The 22,440-nt window shown below is 40.4% G+C and overlaps 1 protein-coding gene across 1 annotated transcript in view; it reads right to left on the bottom strand.

Moving 5' to 3' along the window:
• rngtt (RNA guanylyltransferase and 5'-phosphatase) overlaps positions 1-22,440 on the bottom strand; it is a 358,809-nt gene that overhangs the window by 330,829 nt on the left and 5,540 nt on the right. The window contains exons 2-5 of the mRNA XM_034162020.1: positions 17,736-17,849; positions 15,936-16,035; positions 15,719-15,807; positions 972-1,047 (exon numbers count right to left, since the gene is read on the bottom strand). Coding sequence (XP_034017911.1) covers positions 972-1,047; positions 15,719-15,807; positions 15,936-16,035; positions 17,736-17,849 — 379 coding nt within the window. The remainder of the gene's footprint in view (positions 1-971; positions 1,048-15,718; positions 15,808-15,935; positions 16,036-17,735; positions 17,850-22,440) is intronic.

Here is a 22,440-nt window from a genome sequence, read left to right on the forward strand (position 1 = left end):
ATTTTGTATGCACATGCTTTACCAGGGTGTCTGGACTTCAAACTTTGAAGAAAAAGTGGGAGCACATGCACTCTGAGATCTGTCAGGGAAGCCTGGAGGGATTTTGACAATAAATTGGCATGTCAGATTTTGCTTATACCTGCAGTTTTTTGTTTTGTTTTTAAACCATCAATGGCCAAGCTTTGCAAGACTATGGAAGGACTAGATAAATAATGAGCACACTAAGCTTAACTTCAACTTTTGCATGCCTCACATATTTACACACAACACACCTTACAATTTGTGGGGTAGGTGAGTACCACAAAGCCTAACAAAATTTCAAGGGAAACACTGCTGCCCACCCCAAATTTAGTTTTTTTTTTTTTTTTTTTTTTGCGGGGGGGGGGTGGTATAAAAATAAATACTTTGCTAATTTAAATACATTTCCCAGTCCTCCATTTGAATACCTCTTACCTCTTGAGTAACATTGCCAGTCTACATTCTCATTTAAACTAAACTCTGGCTCACTCTGGATCACAAATACGACGTACACCAAGCAGTCAGAGCAAAAAAAACCTACCTTAAATAAATGATGTACTATGGCTTATTAATGAATAATGAATCTTACAAAACAGCCAACAAGAACAACAACTGCTGTCAGAATATTACATTCTGATTTCTCAGATTGCTGCTCCACCTCTAACTAGAGGCGCATTCTCATCCTGTTCACTCAGCTGTTGTAAATTATTTAACATGTCTGACATGGGCCAATGAGTTCAGTCACTGGTAGCTTCGTTGTGATATGTGTTGATTGGTACCGACAGCATAGCAAGGGAATGACGTAAGCCACCTGGACAGCATCACGTTATTCTCTATGAAGTCCAGTGTCACACTGAAACAACTGAGGCAAAGTCTAGGAAGAACCCAGTTAACATTTTACAAAGCGCCTGCTCTCCGAGCACTGTGACAGATCAAACGGAGTTATACATTACCTCCAGTCCATCTTCTCCACAAGGTAAGCACATATCAAAAAGCCTGTGCGGTTGAAGCCGTGAGTGCAGTGAACGCCTTTGGAGAGAAGAAAAAAAAACAACAAATTCAAAACCCAGTTTACACTGCTATAAATTCAGAAACATTTCACTTGTCGCCATTACAAATACAAAGGGACAAAGGCCATTTGTTTCTCCTACAGATGCTGCAGCTATGCTCAATGCCTCATCATTACTTCAACAGCTCCGTTTCGCTTAAACCCACAGTGTGTAGGAAACAGCGTCATCTTGTGGCGAGGTTGCAGAGTGCATTATGCCGTTGCTGGTCATGACATCGCTTCTAATTTTTTCTTCTTTGGTGATGGGGATTCCCCTTGCCTCCTCTTGCGATAAGCAATATGTGTGATCCTAAATTTCACAAAAACAAGAGTTCTCACGCATGTTAGCCTGCACTAGCAACCCACGTCTTTGTTCTTATTTGTAGCATACAGTGTCGAAAACGCAAAAGATGGGTGCAGTATCTCCCTTTAGGGCTACGGTATCAACATAGTGGTGCAACATGACAACCTCCATGAGGGGACCTGCTCCCATGCAGATATAAAGGACTCGTGCTTCTTCTTTCGGCTGCTCCCATTAGTGGTCGCCACTGCAGACAAATCATTTCTATCTCACCCTGTCCTCTGTATCTTCCTCGGTCACACCACCCACCTGCATGTCCTCCCTCAGCAGATCCATAAACCTCCTCTTTGGCCTCTGTCTTCTCCTCCTGCCTGGTGGCTTCTCCCTATATACCCTGGGTCCTACAATCTCAATTCCACTGAAGTTGGGACATTGTGTAAAATGTAAATAAAAACAGAATACAATGATTTGCAAATCCTCTTCAACCTATATTTAATTGAATATGCCACAAAGACAAGATATTTAACGTTCAAACTGATAAGCTTTATTGTTTTTGTGCAAATATTTGCTCATTTTGAAATGGATGCCTGCAACACATTTCAAAAAAGTTGGGATGGGCAACAAAAGACTGGGAAAGTTGATGAATGCTCAAAGAACACCTGTTTGGAAACAGGTGTCATGACTGGGTATAAAAGGAGCATCACCAAAAGGATCAGTTGTGAAAAAATAGTCCAACAATTTAAGAACAATGTTTCTCAATGTTCAGTTGCAAGGAATTTAGGGAGTCCATCATCTACAGTCCATAATATAATCAGAAGATTCAGAGAATCTGGAGAACTTTCTACACGTAAGCAGCAAGGCCGAAAACAAATACTGAATGCCTGTGACATACATACATGCCCATACATTTCACACAACGTCCCAACTTCACTGGAGTTTGGGTTGTACCTCTGCACATGTCCAAACCATCTCAATCTCACCTCTCTGACTTTGCCTCCAAAACCGTCCCACCTGAGTTGTCCCTCAATATAAAAGGGCTCATACCAAGCTTATGAAAACACATCGCTTCATTGTTGTTATATACTAAAACATGGTTGTGAATACTACATTCCATTTATGCTCATGAACACTCCTAAATCCTACACAAAGTAGCTTTAAGATCAATACATATGTCCCTTCACATCATCAACATCAGCCCTCTTTAAGATAGAGTGAGAGCAAATGGTGGAATGAGCGCGAGGACAAAGACTGACACTCAAAATCCTCTTCAGCACAGCCTGTTCTCCCGAGAGAGGGGAGGGCCTGCTTTTACACAGACTTCAAAAATTAGTCTGATACACGTCTGTGCAGACAGAGAAGACACCCACAGGTTAGGAAAACACAGAGGGAGGTAATAAGATTTAAAATAAATAAATAAATAATAAGGTAAGCTTCATGGCCTCTACGTAAAGCACAAAAAAGGAATATTTCAGAAACAACATTCCTGAAAGCAGAAACATTATCTGAAAATTTCAAAGATGCGCAAAGCTGTTATTCAAACGCAACAGAATTTGGGGGGGGGGGGGGGGGGGGGTAATTTCAGGAGAAGCAGAGCTGAAGCAAAATTAGGGAAGAAAAAAAAATCTGGCTAATGTATTTCGTCCATGCAGGGCATCTGCCAAGCAAAATAAAATAAACTATGACCAGAAGATGGGGATGATGTTTCCAGCTCCAATTTTGATATGTGGACAACGGAGACAACAAAGTCAAATTACCATCTGGCTATAAAAACAGACTATGCTGAAAGGACATTTATGCAATCTACTCTGATGCTCTACAAATCTGATTTAGTGCACAACCGCAAATTTACAAAAGCCCAACATGAGGGTGTGAGGTCCAAGAGAGCACCCTGGTGCTTACAGAGTAAAACTGCAACTCTGCTATAAGCTACAAAGACAGAGAAAGCACGCACACTGAAATAAAAAAAATAACTTAAAAACAAATAATCACAAAGGTCCCACAGCAGATCAAGCAGATCAATCTCTGGCAATGAGCAGAAACCTGTTTCCTGGACTTGAAGTAGGAGGGTGTAATTTAGTTACTGCTAGACTGATGCTGCTGCCCCCCAGAAGGCGTATGTTCGACACACGCGGACAAAACTCGTGGTACTACTATCTTTAATGTGAACATTTTAATATATGGTCAGAAGTGCACACAAAGTAATTTTGGTTCATCAAAATATTTAGTTTATAAGTTATACAGCAACAACAACAAAACGAAATGCTTTCATAAAGTGAAACAAAACTTTGACATAAAATGCATGCTGGACACAGTTTATTGACACCCTTTGATGAATTCACAGTAAATCATCACTTTTACAGCCAGTTTTCTTTAGACAAGTCAGGGGATGGATACATAAACATTTTCAAGTTACTTTAAATGTCTTTGATGTCATTTACATTGAGCTTTAAGAAATTTCAACAGTATGGTGCTGTATGGTATATCTGTCTGGGGAAGGCAGTTCTCAAAAATTACGTGGCTGTACAAGGAGGCAGCCTGTGAGGGAAGCCACCACAGTCACTACACTGCCACCATATTGTTTTTAAGATTCTGTCTAAAAAATGACAGACTTCTCCATTCTTTGTAGGTGGGAAAACTTGCAAAATCGACAGTGGATCAAATACGTATTTGCTCACTGTAAGCCTATAACTTCTTCTGGGTTGTCTGGGTGTCTTGGTGGCTTTCCTCACTCTTCTCCTTCTTGCACAGTCACTCAGTTTTTGAGAACTGTCTACTCCATGCAGATTTGCCACAGAGTGCCATACTGTTTGTATTGCTTCATAATAGATGTAAATAAAGTCTAAGACATATTCAGCTTACCACCAGAGAGCCTCGTCCACAACTACCACAAAAGACTCCAAGCTGTCACTGATGTTGAAGGGGGCAATACATGGTTTTAAGAACAGGGGTATGTAAACATTTGATCAGTGTCCTTCGAGTATGTAAACTTTTGAGCACACCTGTATGTACAGATATGGTTAAATTATTGCTCAGGATAAATTACACCGATGTCCATGTAATAAAGCACAAAAGGAGCAGTAGACATAGTTAATAGTGCAAAATCATACCTCAAAAATACATTTTGAGGTATTACACAATCTGACTGCAGTTGAATTAAATGACCTGTGGAGGTGTTCTGTTTTGCACAGAGGGTGCTGCAGTCTATTACTGAAGGAGCTACTTAAGGCTCCCACAGTCTCATGTAAGGGGTGAGTGGGGTTGTCCATAATTGATGTCAGCTTAGCTAACATCCTCCTCTCACCCACCACCTCTATGAGGTCCAAAGTACATTCCAAGACAGAACCAGCCCTTCTGACTAATCTGTTGAGTCTCTTCCTAGAAAGGATACAGTCACAACAAGACTGTAGTGTAGACTTTCAACTTTAATTCCAAAGATTTAACAATAATATTGCATTAACCACTAAAGACTCAAGGCCATGTCTATGCACAATCCCCCCCCATTTTTAGAGGCCTCAAGCAATTTAACAACCTAACATACCTATACAGTTACATCCATAATTATTTGGAGAGGTTTTTTTTGGGGGGGGGGGGGGTATTTGTGTTTGATCTGTACCCAATGCATTTAAAATTGAACCAATCATCATGTGCTTGTACATCACTCAAGAACACTGGGACAACCCAGCATGACCCTCAACTTAAATAAGACAGTTTACAAAATGGGTGGATGAATCATGTGCTTGTAGTGTAGACTTTCGGCTTTTACTCGAGGGGTTTAGGAATTACAGCCAATTTTATATACAGTCCCCTTGTGAAAGTGAGGGAAGCCACCAAAAAGTTATATTCTTTTGTGGTTATGAATGGACAAACTGTGAATGGTGCAACCTTTGTTTGTTGTATCACCAGTTATATGTCTTCATGGTGGTGTGGAACAGAGAATCATTTTAATATTGGAAAACAGATCAAATCTAGCCTTGCGTCTCTCATGTGAGTTCTGACAAATTATGCATCTTTGTGAGAAAATCCTTCTTCATACCAAACCACGATGAAGCTGCTTAACCAGGAATGCAACTGATTAAAGTTGCACTTTGCACAGTTTCTTCACTCACAAACAAACACCTATTACTCCTTCAGAGTTGCCTGGGTGTATTTAAGGCTTCCCTCACCAGACTCCTTCTTGGACGGCCATTGAACTTTTGAATTCAGTGACATGGAATGCCCGTGTGTCCAACCCCTGACTTATCTAAAGTAAGCTCAGGCAGCTCACTGGACACTGGACGTATTAACAGACTGGTGAGAAAAGCTGGCTCTGTGGTTGGCACTGAGCTGGAGTCCTTAGCATTGGTAGCTGAGAAAAGGACCCTCATCAAAGTCCTGTCGATCATGGATAATAAGCACCACCCCTTACACAGCATACTAAACAGGCAGAAAAGCCTGTTCAGTGGCAGACTGCTCTCTCTGTCTTGTTCAACAGACAGGCTGAGGAAATCCTTTGTTCCCCGGGCCATTCAGCTTTTTAACTTTTCCCTGAAGCGCCGGGGAAATATGGATTAATATGGATTATTGGGTTTGAGTTCCTGACTTTTAAATATATATTTATTTATTTATTAGAATTTTTAATGCATTGGATAGTGTTTTTAAGATTCATAGTATGGTCACATTGACCCACTCTTTGCACTGCTCCCCTATTGATGCACTTGCACTTATAGTGACTGAACGTGGAATGTACCCTCACCATGAATGTCCACTCTATTGTTTATTGTTTTTTTTTTTTGTTCTTTGTCCTTGTGTGTGTTGAATGTACTGTATAAGGATGTGTTTTAAGCTACGGGGTGTTTAAATTTCCTTTTGGATCATTAAAGTATCTATCTATCTATCTCATCTAGCTAGCTAGCTGGCTGTAAAAGTGATTATTTCTATTAACAGCAATCCTTATATTTAGCTTATCCGGTTATCTATTAGCTCTGAAAATAGAGGGACTACTTTACATAAAAAGAGCTGCAATTCCTAAATGGTAAATGTGATATTTTGTGATATTTTTGTTAAACTCCTTGAATTAAAACTGAAAATCTACATTATATGAAAATATTGTCTGCATCATGTTAACTGAAATTACAAAAATTGTGTCACTCTGCAAACAAATTAATCAAAATGTGACAAAGACTTGTATCTCATGTCTATTAATGAATTTAAACTTGGGAATAAATTCAATAAAACGTGCACGAAATGTAGCTTGTGCAAGCATACCATTCTGTGCACTGGATGTAGTACAATGTGGCATCAATTTATATGTTTCTCTCTGTGTGTTTCTGCAGGGGTGGTGACCATGTGGTTAGTGCAGTTGGTTTCAGTGCGGAAGGTTCCCAGTTCAAAACCCACTCCTGCTGGTTTCTCCATGTAAAACAAACTCCAACATGCAAATATGCTATAGATCTGCTGTGGCGACCAGCGTGAACATAAGGAAGCAGCTGAAGGAACTTACCTCTCTCTATGCCTCTGCAGCAACTCAGAAGCTGTGTAACACATGTCTAAAGAGATCTCTATCATAGGCCATGGGGCAAAAGCTGTATCTTGTCACTTCGTGGTGACTCTCAAGGGGCAACTTAATTTCTTTTTTATTTCAGAGATAATGTAATTTTCAAGCAATTTTCAAAAAGTTCCCACGAAGTTTTTAATTAGCCCTTTTTAAATCGTACAAATTAGGCTTAGTTTAGACTGTGGATAATAGGGGGCGACACTATCCTGTCTTAGTTTCCATTTTTAGCTATAGGGGGCTAACGGCAAATGAGCCAATCAAATTGCTTGGATTTCCAAGATGGCAGCCCCCATGGATTGCTGCATTCACATTGTGTCTGAAGAAAATAGCACTGTTTTACCAGTTTCTGCAAACTGTATGTCAAAGATTAAGGAGTGTGCTAGTAAGTGGAAACATCTAGATGGTGTACAACGTATTGCTGCTGAGAAATTGTTAGAAACCTTTGAAGAGACTGCCAATTTTGATCGACTTGGGTATCATACACAGTGCTACAAGAGGTTCACTGATAAGACTAAGATAGAAAGGGCTATCAAACACTGTGTAAAACAAAGTAACACCAACCCTGATGAAGTCATTGCAACTCCACCTCAAAGAAGTGCTAGACAGAGCTCCAATCCTTCATGTTCTGCTGGCCAAAGGCAAACTTCAGCATCCAGAAGAAACAGCTATGTCCTACCGGAGCAGTGCATAATTTGTAAAGGCGAGAAATACATCAAAGTTGCGCATTCCAGAACTCGAAGACGAGAACCGCTGTCCAGATGTGAATATGAATCAGGTAAATTTTTAAACACAAACCCACAAAATACTAGTAGTAGGCCAGAATGAGAATATGTCATGATACTTAGCCCACACCATTTTCCGCTGAAGCATGCATGTACGCTCCTATCCTATGAAAATCACTATCAAAATAAAAATCACTATCTATGAAATCGTTTCTAATTGAAACAATTTGATTTTCAGGCTGTGCACCGACTTGTGCAGATGTCTACCTGAGATTTGTACAAACAGGAAACCAGAAAGTGAGAGAGCATCTGATTCAGAATCAGACTCTGATTCAGATGATGATGAATAAAGACATGGTCAAGAGGAGCAACTCAGTGCTAAACCTTTACTCATTACTCAACAATTCAGCACTAAAGAGTTGCCCATTTCAACTTAATTTACCATTCTGGCCCACCCTTTGAGAGGTTATATGGCTTTTGCAATGTGAAATATTTTTATTTGATTTGAGAATTCACCAGAAATCTACAAAAAATTATTGGCAAACTGTTTCTAGCAGAAGCTATATCCTTTTCCATTAATAATTTCTTGATGCAATGTTTTTCTGCCATTGCGGGAAAAAACACATTTTTTTCTTGGAAAATTCTTGATTTTGGTACACCATAATTTTGTCCTGGGGCATTTTGGAGCATATCCCTGATTTCCAATAATGTAATATCCACCTTGCTTCAGGGTCTGTGGAATGATATGTCTACTGTCAGTTTAAACCAATGTATAATGAACATTTACTAATAATTGGGAAGTTCACTGTGTCCATGATATCACCAACAGGGGGCAGCCTTTTACCTCCGTATTACATAATATATTGATGAGTTGTGATACATCTCTACGACACTTCAGTGTTACTTTAAAATGTGAATAAAATGTCATCTATTGATTTTAAGTCATTCCTTGTATTTTTAGGCGTTTTCGCATCTCATGGATACTCCGCTAATTAACGGCTAATTACTAATTAAGGAGCAACTATTTTTGCGGGAACTTTGCATTTTCTGATAGTCGTGACTACTACAGATCAAAATCAAGTGGAATTCTTTTGCCCCTTGAAGGTCACCACGAACTCAAAAACTAAGCCCCGGACAGATTTTGCCCCATGCCCTATCAGTCCCCAAAAGTAGCCAACTGTCCAAGTTGCATCCAGCTGGTTTCAGGTTAAAGCTGAAAGTGTCCACTTTACAGTGGACACTTTCAACACCATACTGTTTTGGCGATGCACAAGAGCCAAAATGTTGAAATTGCTCCTATTATGCAAATGCTTGTGAAGATATACTGTGTATGTTTGTACATGTATAAGACAACTGTTTGCCTAACGTCTGTGAATATGCTATGTGGTATATTTTATTGTACCAGTTTTGGAGTAAGACTGCCCTCTGCTGGACATCTAACATAATTCTACAATAACATAATACAAGTCAGAGCAGACCAAGGTCAGGTCAATGCAGCAGAGGGCTTCAGGAGAAGGCGGAGACTGGTATAATTTCAGCGTGGAATTTAATCCTTTCTCAAAGACTGCAATTTAATTTCACAGAATTGTGGCTATTTATAATATAGAATATATACTGACGGCACTGAAAAACCAGTGCCATCATCTTAAAAAGTGTTCATTTAAGACCAAAAAAAAAAAAAAAAAAAAAAGCACATGATGGACATCTTCGGTGCCAAGCTGCTGATGATTGCTCTGTCAATCAGTTAAAACCCATCAAATTGTAAAGTTCATAGAATAGCTGAGCAGATGAAATTCTTGTGGTATATTGTTGTCTGGTACCATCCCAACAGACTGGAACAAAGGACATATCCTAACCACTGTTGCCAATGCATTCATCAAGGATTTGTACCAGATAGTGTTCAGAATAATAGTACTAGTGACTATGTGACTAAAAAGATTAATCCAGGTTTTGGTATATTCTTATTCTTACATAGGAAACAAGGTACCAGTAGATCGTAGATTCTCACAAATCCAACAAGACCAAAGCTTCATGATATGCACACTTTTAAGGCTATGAAATTGGTCTATTAGTAAAAAAAAAAAAAAAAGTAGAAAAGGGGGTGTTCACAATAATAGTAGTGGGGCATTCAGTCAGTGAGTTTGTCAATTTTGTGGTACAAACAGGTGTGAATCAGGTGTCCCCTATTTAAGGATGAAGCCAGCACCTGTTGAACATGCTTTTCTCTTTGAAAGTCTGAGGAAAATGGGACGTTCAAGACATTGTTCAGAAGAACAGCGTGGTTTGATTAAAAAGTTGATTGGAGAGGGGAAAACTTATACGCAGGTGCAAAAAATTATAGGCTGTTCATCTACAATGATCTCCAATGCTTTAAAATTGACAAAAAAAACCAGAGACGCGTGGAAGAAAATGGAAAACAACCATCAAAATGGATAGAAGAATAACCAGAATGGTAAAGGCTCACCCATTGATCAGCTCCAGGATGATCAAAGACAGTCTGGAGTTACCTGTAAGTGCTGTGACAGTTAGAAGATGCCTGTGTGAAGCTAATTTATGTGCAAGAATCCCCCGCAAAGTCCCTCTGTTAAATAAAAGATGTGCAGAAGAGGTTACAATTTGCCAAAGAACACATCAACTGGCCTAAAGAGAAATGGGAGGAACATTTTGTGGACTGATGAGTAAAATTGTTCTTTTTGGGTCCAAGGGCCACAGACAGTTTGTGAGACGACCCCCAAACTCTGAATTCAAGCCACAGTTCACAGTGAAGACAGTGAAGCATGGTGGTGCAAGCGTCATGATATGGGCATGTTTCTCCTACTATGGTGTTGGGCCTATATATCGCATACCAGGTATCATGGATCAGTTTGACGCAGTGTCAGTTTGGGCAATGCAAATATGATCCATCTGTTCCTCTGTAGATGACCCATGGTCACAGATGTACAGTCATGAAATGACATGAATGAGAGCAGTTCACTCTTCTCATGTTCACATCTGCTGTTGCGTGTCCAGCCGGCCCGCGCGTCCTGTCCGACACACATGGATGGTGCGCCATCAGACAGATATTTGCATTGCGCACTTGGTAAGAGCGATATCAGCGGTGCGATGTAGTTCTACAGGTACCAGCTGGTTTTTATTTAATCCACATATGCGGTTGATTGTGGTTCCACAGGTACCAGCTGGTTTTTATGTTTTATTTATTCCACATAAGCTGCGCAATGCAGTGCACCTCGCACCGCGTTCCTGCTCAAAAGACACTGTCGCATGCATGAATCCTCGCACCGGGAACCCTCGCACACTTGCCAATCGGACCGGGAGTGACATGTTTAGCCGCATGTTCTCCTTGAATTGCTGGCTGTCTGAGTGGTGTCCAAAAAATGAGGTGGGCTTCATAGATAATTGGCAAAGCTTCTGGGGAAAACCTGGTCTTGTTAGGAGAGACGGCATCCATCCCACTTTGGATGGAGCAGCTCTCATTTCTAGAAATCTGGCCAGTTTTCTTAAATCCTCCAAACCGTGACTATCCAGGGTTGGGACCAGGAAGCAGAGTTGTAGTCTTACACACCTCTCTGTAGCTTCTCTCCCCCTGCCATCCCCTCATTACCCCATCCCAGTAGAGACAGTGCCTGCTCCCAGACCACCAATAACCAGCAAAAATCTATTTAAGCATAAAAATTCAAAAAGAAAAAATAATATAGCACCTTCAACTGCACCACAGACTAAAACAGTTAAATGTGGTCTATTAAACATTAGGTCTCTCTCTTCTAAGTCCCTGTTAGTAAATGATATAATAATTGATCAACATATTGATTTATTCTGCCTTACAGAAACCTGGTTACAGCAGGATGAATATGTTAGTTTAAATGAGTCAACACCCCCGAGTCACACTAACTGCCAGAATGCTCGTAGCACGGGCCGAGGCGGAGGATTAGCAGCAATCTTCCCTTCCAGCTTATTAATTAATCAAAAACCCAGACAGAGCTTTAATTCATTTGAAAGCTTGACTCTTAGTCTTGTCCATCCCAATTGGAAGTCCCAAAAACCAGTTTTATTTGTTATTATCTATCATCCTCCTGGTCGTTACTGTGAGGTTCTCTGTGAATTTTCAGACCTTTTGTCTGACTTTGTGCTTAGCTCAGATAAGATCATTATAGTGGGCGATTTTAACATCCACACAGATGCTGAGAATGACAGCCTCAACACTGCATTTAATCTATTATTAGACTCAATTGGCTTTGCTCAAAATGTAAATGAGTCCACCCACCACTTTAATCATATCTTAGATCTTGTTCTGACTTATGGTATGGAAATTGAAGACTTAACAGTATTCCCTGAAAACTCCCTTCTGTCTGATCATTTCTTAAAAACATTTACATTTACTCTGATGGACTACCCAGCAGTGGGGAATAAGTTTCATTACACTAGAAGTCTTTCAGAAAGCGCTGTAACTATGTTTAAGGATATGATTGCTTCTTTATGTTCTCTAATGCCATATACCAACACAGTGCAGAGTAGCTACCTAAACTCTGTAAGTGAGATAGAGTATCTCGTCAATAGTTTTACATCCTCATTGAAGACAACTTTGGATGCTGTAGCTCCTCTGAAAAAGAGAGCTTTAAATCAGAAGTGCCTGACTCCGTGGTATAACTCAAACTCGCAGCTTAAAGCAGATAACCCGTAAGTTGGAGAGGAAATGGCGTCTCACTAATTTAGAAGATCTTCACTTAGCCTGGAAAAAGAGTCTGTTGCTCTATAAAAAAAGCCTTCCGTAAAGCTAGGACATCTTACTACTCATCACTAATTGAAGAAAATAAGAACAACCCCAGGTTTATTTTCAGCACTGTAGCCAGGCTGACAAAGAGTCAGAGCTCTATTGAGCCGAGTATTCCTTTAACTTTAACTAGTAATGACTTCATGACTTTCTTTGCTAATAAAATTTTAACTATTAGAGAAAAAATTACTCATAACCATCCCAAAGACGTATCGTTATCTTTGGCTGCTTTCAGTGATGCCGGTATTTGGTTAGACTCTTTATCTAATATTGTTCTGTCTGAGTTATTTTCATTAGTTACTTCATCCAAAACCATCAACATGTCTATTAGACCCCATTCCTACCAGGCTGCTCAAGGAAGCCCTACCATTATTTAATGCGTCGATCTTAAATATGATCAATCTATCTTTATTAGTTTAAGTTTAAGTACTGCCACTTTTAAGGTGGCAGTAATTAAACCATTACTTAAAAAGCCATCACTTGACCCAGCTATCTTAGCTAATTATAGGCCAATCTCCAACCTTCCTTTTCTCTCAAAAATTCTTGAAAGGGTAGTTGTAAAACAGCTAACTGATCATCTGCAGAGGAATGGTCTATTTGAAGAGTTTCAGTCAGGTTTTAGAATTCATCATAGTACAGAAACAGCATTAGTGAAGGTTACAAATGATCTTCTTATGGCCTCAGACAGTGGACTCATCTCTGTGCTTGTTCTGTTAGACCTCAGTGCTGCTTTTGATACTGTTGACCATAAAATTTTATTACAGAGATTAGAGCATGCCATAGGTATTAAAGGCACTGCGCTGCGGTGGTTTGAATCATATTTATCTAATAGATTACAATTTGTTCATGTAAATGGGGAATGTCCTTCACAGACTAAGGTTAATTATGGAGTTCCACAAGGTTCTGTGCTAGGACCAATTTTATTCACTTTATACATGCTTCCCTTAGGCAGTATTATTAGACGGCATTGCTTAAATTTTCATTGTTACGCAGATGATACCCAGCTTTATCTATCCATGAAGCCAGAGGACACACACCAATTAGCTAAACTGCAGGATTGTCTTACAGACATAAAGACATGGATGACCTCTAATTTCCTGCTTTTAAACTCAGATAAAACTGAAGTTATTGTACTTGGCCCCACAAATCTTAGAAACATGGTGTCTAACCAGATCCTTACTCTGGATGGCATACCCTGACCTCTAGTAATACTGTGAGAAATCTTGGAGTCATTTTTGATCAGGATATGTCATTCAAAGCGCATATTAAACAAATATGTAGGAGTGCTTATATCTCTAAAATTAGAAAGGTCTTGTCTCAGAGTGATGCTGAAAAACTAATTCATGCATTTATTTCCTCTAGGCTGGACTACTGTAATTCATTATTATCAGGTTGTCCTAAAAGTTCCCTGAAAAGCCTTCAGTTATTCAAAATGCTGCAGCTAGAGTACTAACGGGGACTAGAAGGAGAGAGCATATCTCACCCGTATTGGCCTCTCTTCATTGGCTTCCTGTTAATTCTAGAATAGAATTTATAATTCTTCTTCTTACTTATAAGGTTTTGAATAATCAGGTCCCATCTTATCTTAGGGACCTCATAGTACCATATCACGCCAATAGAGCGCTTCGCTCTTTGACTGCAGGCTTACTTGTAGTTCCTAGGGTTTGTAAGAGTAGAATGGGAGGCAGAGCCTTCAGCTTTCAGGCTCCTCTCCTGTGGAACCAGCTCCCAATTCGGATCAGGGAGACAGACACCCTCTCTACTTTTAAGATTAGGCTTAAAACTTTCCTTTTTGCTAAAGCTTATAGTTAGGGCTGGATCAGGTGACCCTGAACCATCCCTTAGTTATGCTGCTATAGACTTAGACTGCTGGGGGGTTCCCATGATGCACTGAGTGTTTCTTTCTCTTTTTGCTCTGTATGCACCACTCTGCATTTAATCATTAGTGACTGATCTCTGCTCCCCTCCACAGCATGTCTTTTTCTTGGTTCTCTCCCTCAGCCCCAACCAGTCCCAGCAGAAGACTGCCCCTCCCTGAGCCTGGTTCTGCTGGAGGTTTCTTCCTGTTAAAAGGGAGTTTTTCCTTCCCACTGTCGCCAAGTGCTTGCTCACAGGGGGTCGTTTGACCGTTGGGGTTTTTCCGTAATTATTGTATGGCCTTGCCTTACAATATAAAGCGCCTTGGGGCAACTGTTTGTTGTGATTTGGCGCTATATAAATAAAATTGATGATTGATGATGAAATTGATGATGAGATGTTTTGTGGTGTGCAAATTTGAACCATTTCGCGCTGTTTCGCCATATTCGACCAAACTTCGCACTATGTGTGAAGGGGCCTTAACTATTTGCATTTCTTCATGCTGGAAATGGTAACTAACACTATTACTATGAAGAATTTATTGGCTGTAGCAAACAGTGGCAAGTACTCCAACACGCACTAGAGCCAGAAAAATCAAGTCAGCCACCTGCTACTGTGCTAGCAGGTTTAATTATTCAAGTTATCTTTATCTGGAATTTAGATGACAAACTTCTCCAAAAATATTAGTCCTAACAATGATCCGTTTTGATGGCGTTCATTGTTGACCCAAAATACATCGGTATAACAAACGGTAAATGACAGCTCTACCCAGTTTCTCCGTGTTCAAATGCACACACAAGACCACATTGCTTTTAACATACAGATGATTTACTGCCCCCTGCTGGAATGGCATTTGAGTCCAGATTGTAATTATCAATGGCTATTGTTCACTGTTGTTAGCTAATAGTTGTAGTTTCTCCAAAAATATTAGTCCTATCAATGTTCCATTTTGGCAGCTTTCATCTTTCACCCAAAATACATAAGCATACCAAACGGAAAATGTTAGCTCTTCCCAGTTTGTTCATGATCACAGGTGTACGCACGCACACATACAAGTACACAGAGGCCACTTTGCTTTTAATATATAGATGATTTACCACCCCCTGCTGGAATGATGTGAGTCCAGAATTTAATTAACAATATCTACTTTTCACTGTTGTTACCCAATATCCCTAATTTCTCCAAAAAAATTAGTCCTATCAGCTTTCCATTTTCGCAGCGTTCATCCTTGATCGAAGCCATACACACACACATATGTACACATACACTCATACACGTACACAGAGGCCACTTGGCTTTTTATTTAGATTACTATTGGTATAAATGTTAAAATAAAGCAAATACAAACATAAAAACTGATGTCCAGATCACATTTTCCTCAGCACCCAATGCCATCAGTGTCCTTTAATATTATCTTCTTACTGAACAAGTGATTAATTCTGATGCATTTTTTATTATTTGGTATTCTTACCAATTAATTCTGTGGGATTCTTCTCCATGAAGTGTTCACATAGACTGATGAACTTTAAAATCGTTTCATCTGTAGGACATTCTCCATGACTGAAAATGGAAAAAATGACCTTGCGATAATATAACATTAAGGAGTAACATATCATTTAATAACAACAGCAATACAACACATTGATTCAGGACCTTAGATTCATTTTTAACAGTGAACTTCCTCCTACCCTTTACACGGAAGTTTCTTGTATATTATGCCGTCCTTTTCAATGTCTCTGCGGTCGTAAAAGCGAGTTGTGTTCGTCAAATCTACAAGCAGACACATTTTCCACCTGAAAAGATGAAAAAAAGCATGTTGAACAGTGACTTTAGTTGATCAGCATTAAATTAAAAACAAATTCATACTTGAGCAAACATATAAGTTGTTAATCGAGCAAGAGCACCAACTTTTCTCTACTTCACAAATGTCAACATTTCTTGCTTTCTGTTTGACATTAACGTCTTCTAAGGCCCAGTCACACGAGCCACAGGTTTACTACAAATGTGGCAGGTTTGCGTGCCATAGTCGCTCGACTGTCAGTGATGTGTGGCATAGTGAAAATCACTCGAGCACATCCTGACACATGTTGAAAATACATGTTGCGAGTCGCACTACTCTAAAATTAACATTTTGTCTGGTGTGCCACAGTGGTACCATCCTGTGTATTCAGCACCTGGCACAAAGAGGTTGGAGAAAAAAAAAAAAAAAAAAAAACAGACTGTGCAGAGTGTGTAAAAAGAAAAGGAGACAAACAGAGAGTTGCTGCTAAAATTTGAAAAGCGGTCCTTGTGAAGAGCACAATACAGACAAAAACTGACATGTCTGGATTATTAACCAATCGGCTTTCTGATCTGTGGACCACTTCATGCGCAACAACATAGGTGAGCCAAAGGCACAAGGTGAGTTTATCAAATGCATCTTCTTACACACTTCCACGCCAGGACATAAACAGCAGAAAACTCCCCACAGACATTTGTGTTCACACAATATTAATATAACCTCAGGTCATTCCTGATCATTGCACACAAAGTAAAAGGCGCAAACTACATGGATGCACACATTCCGTATATATCGCATTCAAAAGAGAGAAAATAATGAAGATTGCTGGTAATTACCTTACCCACCTCCCCATATAAAGTCTGTGCCGACTAAATAATTTATGCAATGGGATTTATCAATGCTCTGGCACTCTGGTAACCAAGATTCACATTCCTCAATAAGGTGACAAATCAGACCTGTTTTTAACCCAGATGTTGCTGAATGAAATGAAGACTATATTATCCAATTAGTAATTATATAGTATTACATTAAACAGTCATGTCAGTGATGTTTGGACAGTGTTCCTGAGCTGTTTGTGCACCTGCGCACTGCTGCTTCACAAACACATTCCTTTCTGTCAATTAGAAAGCTTAATAAACATCTGTTTAATCTGGCTCTGGTCACGGTTCAGAGGAGACACCCTAGTCAAACAAACAGGACTTTGCGGGCGTCCACAATATGGCACGCATCTATGAGACAAATACATTGGGGTGCATCATGGGAAAAATTGTGTCAGGTGTGGCTGTGTATGTTTCATAGCACATTTTGCAGACATGTCCCCCTCCCTCTTTGAAAAAAATCCACCACCCTTCAGCACCAACAACAGCTCCTGCGCAAGTGATGACAAAAAGGGCAACAGCCTTATGAATTCCTGCCACACACACACACACACACCACCACCAAACACCAATGGTGTGACAATAGTACATCTGTGTGTACATCAGTGCCTTTTGCAAAAAAAAAAAAAAGAGTCTCATATGTGTGACTACAACAATCCTGAAAAGTTGTGAAAAGCTGACATTTTTCCAAAGAGAAATCTGATCAGGCATTGATAAGGGAATCGATAAAGATCTGAAAGAATGGATAATGGCACTGAGAAATAAAATCTTATCAATTTCCATCCCTACACTTGATGAATCCTTCCAAAGTTCAGCAGTGATGGAGTTACTCACCTTCAGACTTTTTAAATAGTCGGACAGCATGCTTGGGTGGAATCTGTTCTCCTCCTGAACTTGGTCATCATATCTGGGACCTAGCATTGTTTTCAGTGGCAGGAATTTACCTGCAACACAAAACGCATCAAAACCTCTATGGTCTGAACACAACCAAATTACATATTTTAATCTCATTAAATTGTAAAGCCATTTATTTGTAAACCCTCTGTTCATACACACTGAAGTGTCAAATTCCTCACTTTCCTATAAGACGACTACCCATTTGGAACAATTCAGAGTCCTTCAGCATGTGCAGGTCAATCTGTTGTCACCAGTTTTTATTCTTTATCATCGTGTGCTAAAGTGGTGATGATACCAGAAACTTCAACATGCACATAAGTAAAATGCTATGCAGTCAGAGTGGAAACAATGCAAAGCCCGCCAGAGTAAAGGTTTGGGAACAACATCTAACTTCGGACAACTTCTGATCTGATCCAAAGACTAGAACACGACCAATATTAATGAAAACTTTGATTTTGCAAGATAAAACAGAGCAAATGATACTTTGGCTGTTGGAAAAGGTGTCACTATATAGTTTGTCCAACAGAAGACAAATGCTGTCAAGCATGACTGGAACCCTCGTCACCCCTTGGTCACATTAGCTACAAGGGACACAGACAAAGTGACCAGCTGCCATTCATCTTCAATCAGAGTGAACGTTTTACAGTGACAACAGACAAGTGATCACGATGCCACCAGCTAGGCGGGACTAAAATAGACCAAAAGTCTGTTTCATGCAAATGCTGAGCTATGCGACATGTAGACTGCCAATCAAAGTGAAGGCAGTGTGATGTATGCTAGTTGGATGTTGGTTACATTTATAGTTATTTAGAATAAAGTTCATGATTAAACTGTAAAACATCAAGACTCAATTAGATTTCTTTGTCATTAGGGTTAAATCATGAAATGTTCTCAAACATTACCATTTTTTACGAGGTCTATTAGAAAGTATCCGACCTTGTTATTTTTTTTCCAAAAACCATATGGATTTGAATCACGTGTGATTGCGTCAGACAAGCTTGAACCCTCGTGTGCATGCGTGAGTTTTTCCACGCCTGTCGGTTGCGTCATTCGCTTGTGAGCAGGCTTTGAGTGAGGAGTGGTCCACCCCCTCAGCGGATTTTCATTGTCAGGAAATAGCGGAATGATTTGGGCTTTTTTTCCCATAAGAATTTTTTCAGAAACTGTTAGAGACTGGCAGCTGGAAACCATTCGAAAAATTTATCTGGCTTTCTGTGAAAATTTTACGGGCTTCACAGAGAATAAGGACTGTTACTACGGCTTTAAGGACGCTCGGCACACCACGCTCCGTGCCGCCATCGAGAGCCACAAACCACCGGCTCATTTCTAAAGGGATGGCTCTGTGGATCCGAGACCATCGTGTGCGCTTTCTCTGGTTATCACAAGAGCTGGACATCAACCATTTTCCGGCAGATTTCACTTTTAACAAGAGATTTTGTCATGGAAAGCCGAGCGGAGGCTTCGCGCGTCACGACCGATTTGCTGATGGAGCGAGACAAAGGAACACCTCCGTTTTGGTCTCACAGGACAGCTTTGAGATGGCGTTCAGACAGCTGTCGGTGGTTTTTCGATCGAGTGATTATCCGAGAAATTGTGGATGTGCCTGGACATGCCAGAACATGTCCCGTGAGGCTTCATCATGGCGTTGCTTTGCGCGCACAATTCCTCCCCACGTCTGTCTCAATGTGCCGAAAAAGTGCTGATGTCCACGTCTTTTCACAATTCCTGTGCTAGTCAGACGACGTCCCGGATAAAACACAGCGTCCAGTTTGGAAATGAACGGCACATTCCACTGTTACAGGAGTTTTTGTCATGGAAAGAGGAGCGGAGGCTTCGCGCGTCACAGTCCTTATTCTCTGTGAAGCCCATAAAATTTTCACCGAAAGCCAGATAAATTTTTCTAATGGTTTCCAGCTGCCTGTCTCTAACAGTTTCTGAAAAAATTCTGATGGAAAAAAAGCCCAAATCATTCCGCCATTTCCTGACAATGAAAATCCACCAAGGGGGTGGACCACTCCTCACTCAAAGCCTGCTCACAGGCGAATGACGCAACCGACAGGTGTGGAAAAACTCATGCATGCGCATGAGGGTTCAAGCTTGTCTGAGGCAATCACACATGATTCAAATCCATATGGTTTTTGAAAAAAAATAATGTCGGATACTTTTCTAATAGACCTCGTATGTTTATATTTAGGGCCTGAGTAGGACAAAGTCCTGCGAGGACCCTATTATAATTGTGCTATTTTATTCTTCCCTTTTCAAGCCTCAATTTCAGGCCTTTCCCATGCTCAAAAACTCACCAAACTTTGCAAAGTTGTCTGGCTGGATACAGGAAGTCGGCCATTTTGATTTTAAGTTTCGATTTTGAGGTAATTTTTGCCATTTTTGTTCATTTCCACTACTTACATTTGAACAAACTCGTGCTAGAGATTTCATCCAATTATCTTCAAATTTAGTACACATCATCATGACCCCATGCTAATCAAAAGTTATCAAAAGAATCTCTGTAGGTCAAAAGCCGTGGCTGCTAGGGTTCGTCAAACTTTGGCGAGCATTTCGGAGCACACTGTTTCACTTCGAACAGCTGTCACGCCCACATACTTCACTGTAGATCCTTCAAACTTGCTGGACATGATGAAGGCTCTGCCATGAACATCCCCATATATTAACTTCACACCTAAGTCATAGCGCCCCCTGGTGGTAACAGGGGAGCGCTATAGGGCCCCCTTGCAACTTTAAAAAAACCATCCCCATAGGGGTTTTTTTTTGAAGTAGGGAGATGAAAATTGGTACACACGTGTGACTTGGACAGATGTACAAAAAAAGACTTTTGCACAATTGGTCTACTCCAAACAGGAAGTCGGCCATTTTGAATTTGTGTCATTTGGTGTGATTTCCACACGTATTTGAACAAACTCTTCCTAGGAATTTTGTCCAATGCACTTCAAATTTCTTTCAGATCATCCAGAGACGATACTGATCAAAAGTTATTAAAAGCTTTTTTCTATGTCGAAGGGTGTGGCCGCCATTTCACCAATCGCCAAGGAACATCAAGTCATGTTAACTCCTTCATGCTTTGTCTGATCGACTTGAAACTTCACGTGTGATGAAGGTTGGCCCCTGAACACACCTGCCCCCTCTGTTTGTGCTCTGAGTGCACCCTAGTAGATGAACCATCAACTTGTCATAACTCCTTCATGCATTGTCTGATTTGCTTGAAATTTGAACTGTGTGATGACTGTCTGCCCCTGTATGCACCTGCTCACATTTGGTCACAAGGGGATGCGCTGGCCCAGGGAGGTGGTGGCGTGGACACAAGGGCCAGTATATGACTGCTTGCAGTCCTTGTGGTAGATATATCTGTGTTGTTTTTTTATATACACTCCCGAACATCTGTATCAGCCCCCAAAAAGCCATATAGGGCCAAGTTAGATGATTCAATTAATGCGGAATGTGCTTGTATTTTCATTTGCTGCATTACCCATTTTCAAAGCAGGAAGCACTATGTGGTCCAAAGGACACTCATCACAAATCATACAACGCAACTTCTCTGAAATATATGTATATGTCCATTTGAAAGTTTAAAAAAATAAAATCTCAGTTGTGCAAGTATGGGAATACAACATGATAATATCAAATGTCCGACACATATACAAGGGGTGATTGAGAAGTTTTGAGCATGGCCCAGAAAAAGTAGGGCGTGATTCGCCATCTTTTGCATTGTGAGAAACCAACATTACTCAACAATGCACCCAATGCGTCAAAATTTCACACATTCTTGGGATTTCACCTGCACACACATCTCTGGTCAATTTACAACAGTGGTGTCAAAAGACATTCCAGAAAGGGCCAAGAGGGTGCATCACTTTGAGCAGATGAGAGGATTCATCAGTTAATCATCACTGGAGTCAGTGGTTGCAAAGGAAAACATGCATCCTCTTGCATGTCTTTGGACACCACTGATTTACAGTATCCAATTTAACTAACATACGTGTCCTTGGATGTGGGAGGAAGCCAGAAAACACGGAGGAAATCCAAATTAACACGGGGAGAACATGAAGTCATCCCGCAACCTTCTTGCTGTGAGGCATCAGTGCTAAACACTAAGCCACTGTGTTGCCCCATTTTTCACTATGTACCCTTTAATGTTAAAATGCCCATAGACACAGTAGACAAAAATGAAAGAACGTAGCACTGCTTTTATTCAGCAGAATGCGCAATGTATTTCTTGTTGACCTAATCAGAGCATTATGTGACTTCACCACTGTTCAGCAGACATGGGGGAAAACAAATAACATTAAAAGTGAGAGATCACACCTGCGATTTCCCCAGAGATCAAACTGAATATGTACTTTAAATAGTGTCAGACAAATTGTCTAAAAATGTGAGTGTGCATTTGCATGTGAAACCGCCAAGATGCACCAGGTGGTCACGAGCCAAATGCGGACTGGGCTGAGGTGTGGAGTCAGCCTAACCTCCAATCAAATATACCAGGGGAGGTTCTATGTTGCTCAGCTCAAAGTAGCCCAGCACAGGCTCAGCAGTGACACACAACTCAGCATCCACTTTTTAGGCGGAGCACGGAAAAATGTATCCACGATATCAACAAGAGTTCGCCTGATGCGTCGCAGCAGACAT

This window comes from Thalassophryne amazonica, chromosome 21 (assembly GCF_902500255.1).
Source record: "Thalassophryne amazonica chromosome 21, fThaAma1.1, whole genome shotgun sequence".
Lineage (NCBI taxonomy): Eukaryota > Metazoa > Chordata > Actinopteri > Batrachoidiformes > Batrachoididae > Thalassophryne > Thalassophryne amazonica.